General features: G+C 39.6%; 1 protein-coding gene across 1 annotated transcript; it reads right to left on the reverse strand.

Annotated features, from left to right (window-relative positions):
• Nucleotides 1–1,357: 1,357 nt before the first annotated feature.
• Nucleotides 1,358–2,921, reverse strand: LOC135529013 (zinc finger protein 239-like; the record flags this gene model as incomplete). Its single annotated transcript, XM_064957970.1, is given in 2 exon segments — nt 1,358–2,397; nt 2,399–2,921. Coding segments are annotated over 2 exon segments (1,049 nt in total), but the record flags the coding sequence as incomplete, so codon positions are not given.
• Nucleotides 2,922–7,443: the final 4,522 nt, after the last annotated feature.

A 7,443-nucleotide genomic window follows, 5' to 3' on the forward strand; every position in this document is an offset into this window, starting at 1 on the left:
GCGTCCCGTCCACTAGATTATACGTCACATTGGCAGCGTCGCCTGAAAGACGCTCATCGCTATCTGCTGACTGGAGTTGGTAACGCAGTTGAGGGAAAAGTTATTTCATTATAAAATACAATTCTATAGATACGTACAAATAGAAGCATGTGTTGATTGATTAGTGCAGATTTTTAATGAGTGAAAATTTTAATCAAACTCAACATCTACTACACATTTTGGCTTGGCCCCTAAGACCCTCACAGAGTCAATAGCAGGGCTACCAGTACAGAGTCAATAGCAGAGCTACCAGTACAGAGTCAATAGCAGAGCTACCAGTACAGTCAATGGCAGAGCTACCAGTACAGAGTCAATGGCAGAGCTACCAGTACAGAGTCAATAGCAGGGCTACCAGTACAGAGTCAATAGCAGAGCTACCAGTACAGTCAATGACAGAGCTACCAGTACAGAGTCAATGGCAGAGCTACCAGTACAGAGTCAATAGCAGAGCTACCAGTACAGAGTCAATAGCAGAGCTACCAGTACAGAGTCAATAGCAGAGCTACCAGTACAGAGTCAATAGCAGAGCTACCAGTACAGAGTCAATAGCAGAGCTACCAGTACAGAGTCAATAGCAGCTGTAGAACCTTTTGAGGATCTGAGTACCCATGCCAAATCTTTTCAGTCTCCTGAGGGGGAATAGGTTTTGTCTTGCCCTCTTCATTACTGTCTTGGTGTGTTTGGACCATGTTAGTTTGTTGGTGATATGGACGCCAAGGAACTTGAAGCTCTCAACCTGCTCCACTAAATCCCCGTTGATGAGAATGGGGGCATGCTCGGTCCTCTTTGTCCTGTAATCCACAATCATCTCTTTTGTCTTGATCACGTTGAGGGAGAGGTTGTAAATGTTCCCCCCTTTGTTATAATAATTAACATAGTGAGGCATGGGATGGAATAATAACATGTAAATGTTCCCCCCTTTGTTATAATAATTAACATAGTGAGGCATGGGATGGAATAATAACATGTAAATGTACCCCCCTTTGTTATAATAATTAACATAGTGAGGCATGGGATGGAATAATATGTAAATGTTCCCCCCTTTGTTATAATAATTAACATAGTGAGGCATGGATTAATGAAAATGTGCCTTTTGTTGGGCTGGATGTTTGAAATATGAGGTGATTTGAGTCATGCTTCTTCGGTAGTGGAATAAAGACAATTCGCACTATAATGTTGTAAAGAAATACCGTGTATACTGGAGTGATGTAGGATTGTCAATAAAATTGTTCCCAGACCAATTTTTGATAGTCCATGTGTATAGGCTGCAAGTACGTTGAAATTAAGTTGTTTTCAAATCGCTGAGCACAACCACCCGAAGAAGATGTCTTTTCAACTTTCACTTTCAACCAAAACCGACCATGATGGATGTCTAGTCTGGTCTTCTTGTCAACGTCTTTTTAATGACATTTTACCATTGTAAATAAGACTTTGTTCTTAACTGACTTAAATAAAGGTTACATTACTACAATGTTAAAAACATTGTACATTGTCATATTAATTCAAATACTCCTGTGATTTTAAAACATTCTACATTATGACATCATTAATATACTCCTACTACAATGTTAAAACATTCTACATTGTGACATCATTAACATACTCCTACTACAATGTTAAAACATTCTACATTGTGACATCATTAATATACTCCTACTACAATGTTAAAACATTCTACATTATGACATCATTAATATACTCCTACTACAATGTTAAAACATTCTACATTGTGACATTAATTCATTGATATCCTGAAACAACTCCTTCATGTATTTTCTGATGTTTAAATCACAGATCTTTTGTCAGAGTATCTCTTCCAACATTGATGACAGCTATGAGGTTTCTCTCCTGTGTGTTCCCTGGTGTGTAGTCAGATGGCTAGATGAAGTAAAACCCTTCCCACATTGATCACAGCTATAAGGTTTCTCTCCAGTGTGTATTCTCAGGTGTGCTACCAGGTTGCCTGCATGAGCAAAACACTTTCCACATTGATTACAGCTATATGGTTTCTCGCCTGTGTGTGTTCTCTGGTGAATAGTCAGATTGCTGGATGTAACAAAACTCTTCCCACATTGATTACAGCTATAAGGTTTCTCTCCTGTGTGTGTTCTCTGGTGAATAGTCAGAATGCTAGATGTAGTAAAACTCTTCCCACATTGACTACAGCCATGAGGTTTCTCTCCTGTGTGTGTTCTCTGGTGAATAGTCAGATTGCTTGATGTAGTAAAACTCTTCCCACATTGATCACAGCTATGAGGTTTCTCTCCAGTGTGAATTCTCTGGTGTGATTGTAATGTATATAATTTGGAAAATGTCTTCCCACATTGATCACAGCTATAAGGTTTCTCTCCTGTGTGTTCTCTGGTGAATAGTCAGATGACTAGATGTTGTAAAACTCTTCCCACATTGATCACAGCTATGGGGTTTCTCTCCAGTGTGAATTCTCTGGTGTAATTGTAATGTATATAGTTTTGAAAAGGTCTTCCCACAGTCAGAGCAGCTATAAGGTTTCTTTCCTGTGTGTATTCTCTGGTGTGTTTTCAGGCTGCTTGGAGCATTAAAACTCTTCCCACATTGATCACAACTATTACGTTTCTCTCCTGTATGGATTCTCTGATGTCTTTTGAGCTCTGCTGAAGAGGTGAATCTCTTCCAACAGTCAGAGCAGCAGTGAGATGTCTCTACTGTGTGAAATCTCTGGTGCACTTTCAGTGAACCTGATATTGAGTAACTCTTCCTACGGTCAGAGCAGTGGAGAGATTTCTTCCCTGTGGGTTTCCGCTTGAGATGTTCTGATGTGGAGAGATTCTTCTCTGCCTCGTCAGCTTCATGATGTTGTTGTTGAGGCTCCCCAGTGGATCCACGATGGTCACGTCTCTCTCCTGTGTGAACAACAAAATCAGACAGATGGTTAAAAAGGCCCACAACAGCAGAAATCCACAATTTATTTTTAGCTAAAAAGGTGATGCCCAGGATGTTGTACAACAATTTACGTTCTTAATGAATGTTTAAATGCTTTTACAAACTTATTTGACAATCAGTGAACAAGTCACATTTTGTCTTGTTTTTTTTCCACTTTAGTTGTAAAGTTGATGATTCTAGAATATCTATATGGGCCCTTTTCTGTGTTTGCTCAAATTTGCCACACGAGGATGATGTGCAATTTAGTTGTAGAAACTTCTCCCTGTGGCTCAGTCGGTAGAGCATGGCGCTTGCAACGCTTGCAACGCCAAGCGTCGTGGGTTCGATTCCCGCTGGGGCCACCCATATGTAAAAGTAGTGGCCCCAGCCGACTTGTAAGTCTCTTTGGACAAAAGCGTCTGCTAAATGGGATATTATTATTATTATTCTCCCTGCTGAAGAAGAAACCACTAGTTATGGATGTAGAGATATGGTATATCTACATTGAGAAAAAATGGTGAGTGACAATTGTAGTTTTCCACAATGTATTCTGAATATTACCACACATTATCAGCGCAAGATCAGGAGTGCTACTGAAGGAAACTCACATTAAGTTCTGTGTCTATTCACTAATTCACCACCGTGGGGGAAAACTCAGGGGAGTTCTCATAGGCTGACAGCAAATATAGCCTCCATTTACAGGTTGCTTATGAGTGCATTTCACACTACTTTTGGATTCAATTGTAAGGCTCGTTTGTCCTGCTTAATATAATGTTTAAGCAGTTTATACTTTTTTTTTTAAACAAACATTTTAATCCATTTTAGAATAAGGCTGTAACATAACAAAATGTGGAAAAAAGTCAAGGGGGTCTGAATACTTTCTGAAAGAACTGAATATGCAAAACATTGCTCTTTCTATAACACTGACCAGGTGGATCCAGGTGAATCAGAGAAGGGTGAAAGGTTAAGAGTTGACCCCAACTGACAACCAATTAGAAAAATAAAAACAATCCCAATAAAAAAGCTCAGTTTCAGCTGAGATCTATTTGTATTGCATCAATGGGCTGCATCTCAATCCACCAATCATCGGACTTCTCACATAAACGTCTGTAGCGTCCAAACTGTTTGGACGCTACAGACGTTTATGTGAGAAGTCCGATGATTGGTGGATTGAGATGCAGCCCATTTTCACTGATACTGAAACCACTCTGTGGAAAGGTAAGTCTCTCACAAAAACAGTACCAGTCAAACGTTTTGGACACGCCTACTCATTCAAAGGTTTTTTCTAGATTTCTACATTGTAGAAATGTCTTGTTTTAATTGCTTTACTAGGAATCTTAGCTCATGTTATTTATATTAGTGCAGGGTGAGCTGCACACAGTGGACTTCCCACTACGGCACACTGTCTCAGTGCTTTCAAGGGTTTTTCTTTATTTTTTACATTGTAATAGTGAAGAAATCAAAACAATGAAATAACATATGGAATCATGTAGTAACCCCAAAAAAATGTGTTGAAACAAATCAAAATATGTTATATTTGAGATTCTTCAAAGTATTTCAATAATGCATTGTCAAAGCATTATAATTAACAGGTGTGCCTTGTTAAAAGTTCATTTCTTTCCTTCTTAATACTTTTGAGACAATCAGTTGTGATGTGACAAGGTAGGGTTGGTATACAGAAGATAGCCCTATCTGGTAAAAGACCAAGTCCATATTACGGCAAGAACATCTCAAAAAAGCCAAGAGAAATGACAGTCCATCATTACTTTAAGACATGAAGGTCAGTCAATGCAGAAAATGTCAAGTTTCTTCAAGTACAGTCGCAAAAACCATCAAGCGCTATTATGAAATTGTCTCTCATGAGGACCACCACAGGAAAGGAAGACCCAGAGTTACCTCTGCTGCAGAGGATAAGTTCATTAGAGTTACCAGCCTCAGAAATTGCAGCTCAAATAAATGCTTCACAGATGTCAAGTAACAGACACATCTCAACATCAACTGTTCAGATGAGACTGTTTGAATCAGGCCTTCATGGTCAAATTGCTGCAAAGAAACCACTACTAAGGGACACCAATAAAGAAACTTGCTTGGACCAAGAAACACAAGCAATGGACACTAGACCGGTGGAAATCTGTATTTTGGTCTGATGAGTCCAAATTTGACATTTTTGGTTCCAACCCCGTGTCTTTGTGAGACGCAGAGTCGGTGAACGGATGACCTCCACATGTCTGGTTCTCACTGTGAAGCGAGGAGGAGGTGTGATGGTGTGGGGTGCTTTGCTGGTGACTCTGTTTGGGATTTATTTAGAATTCAAGGCACACTTAACCAGCATGGCTACCACAGCATTCTGCAGCGATACACCATCTCATCTGGTTTGCACTTAGACTATCATTTGTTATTCAACAGGACAATGACCTAACACACCTCCAGGCTTGGTAAGGGCTATTTGACCAAGAAGGAGAGTGATGGAGTACTGCATCAGATGGCCTCCACAATCACCCGACCTCAACCCAATTGAGATGGTTTGGGATGAGTTGGACGGCAGAGTGAAGGAAAAGCAGTCAACAAGTGCTCAGCATATGTGGGAACTCCTTAAAATCTGTTGGAAAAGCATTCCAGGTGAAGCTGGTTGAGAGAATGCCAAGAGTGTGCAAAGCTGTCATCGAGGCAGAGTGGCTACATTGAAGAATAACACTAACACTTTGGTTACTACATGATTCCATTTGTGTTATTTCATAGTTTTGATGTCTTCACTGTTATTCTACAATGTAGAAAATAGAAACATAGAACATAGAAACATAGAACATAGAAAATAGTAAAAATAAAATAAAAACTTGAGGCGGTAGTAGGAAGTCCACTGTGTGCAGTTCACCCTGCACTAAACATAAATAATATGAGCATGTCTACTTCGCTAAGCATCCCAGTAAAGCAATTAAAACAATCAAGCATCCCAGAAGTGCTACGATAGCCCACGTGAACATACAGTGAGGAGAACAAGCATTTGAAACACTGCCGATTTTGCAGGTTTTCCTATTTACAAAGCATGTAGAGGTCTGTAATTTTTATCATAGGTACACTTCAACTGTGAGAGATGGAATCTAAAACAAAATCCAGAAAACCGCATTGTATGATTTTTAAGTAATTAATTAGCATTTTATCATAGGTACACTTAACAAAAAGCATTGTATTCACTAAACCCTAAACCTCAACTAAATATTGTATCTTGTAATGAATAATGTGGAAATTGAGCAAGTTGAGGTGACTAAACTGCTTGGAGTAATTGTAAACTGTCATGGTCAAAACATGTTGATACAACAGTAGCTAAGATGGGGAGAAGTCTGTCTGTAATAAAGTGTTTCTCTGCCTTCTTAAACAACACTATCAACAAGCCCTAGTTACCAATACATGTTGCTCAGTGTAGTTCAATGTCCAGGCCTATTTTAACTGTTAAAAAACACTGACTACATCATATGAAAAGTGTAACGTTATGACTACAACTACTGTTCCCTGAAGGAGGAAACACGAATATACTATTAAATCTGCACCTGGCTGGAAGTCTCGCCTTCCACAGGTGACGATTCATTCCTTCAATTGAAAACTCTCCGCCGAGCCCAGGAAAGGGAGGTGCCAAGAAGAAGATGTTCCTCATTTCCCCTCCTTCAGGGAACAGTAGTTATAGTCCTAACATTCGACATTCCGTGAGCCAATGTGAGAAAGAATTTTAACCCCTGTAAGTCTAAACTGACATGGAATTGTTTTAAGATGGTAATGCTAAATGTACTGTGATATTATTTATGATGATAAAATGTACTGTGATATTATTTATGATGATCAAATGTACTGTGATATTATTTATTATGATAAAATGTACTGTGATATTATTTATTATGATAAAATGTACTGTGATATTATTTATGATGATAAAATGTACTATGGATTACTTAGATTACTTATATTTTAGCATATTTGCATCAATCGACTCTATGGGTTAATGATATGATCATGCTCTCGTTAGCCGATGTGAGGAAGACCTTTAAACAGGTCAACATTCACAAGGCTGCAGGGCCAGACGGATTACCGGGATGCGTGTACTCAGAGCATGCGCTGACCAACTTGCAAGTGTCTTCACTGACATTTTCAACCTCTCCCTGACCCAGTCTGTAATACCAACATGACAGACAACTATAGTCCCTGAGCCCAAGAACGCCAAGGTAACCGGTCTAAATGATTACCACCCCAAAGCGTCACATCCGTAGCCATGAAGTGCTTTGAAAGGCTGGTCATGGCTCACATCAACACCATCATCCCAGAGACCCAACAGATCCACAGATGACGCAATCTCTATTGCGCTCCACACTGCCCTTTCCCACCTGGACAAAAGGAACACCTACGTGAGAATGCTGTTCATTGACTACAGCTCATCCCTAAGCTGGGACTGAATTCCTCCATCTGGATCCTGGACATCCTGACGCCAGGTGGTGAGGGTTGGCAACAACACAAATT

This window comes from Oncorhynchus masou, unplaced genomic scaffold (assembly GCF_036934945.1).
Source record: "Oncorhynchus masou masou isolate Uvic2021 unplaced genomic scaffold, UVic_Omas_1.1 unplaced_scaffold_1077, whole genome shotgun sequence".
Lineage (NCBI taxonomy): Eukaryota > Metazoa > Chordata > Actinopteri > Salmoniformes > Salmonidae > Oncorhynchus > Oncorhynchus masou.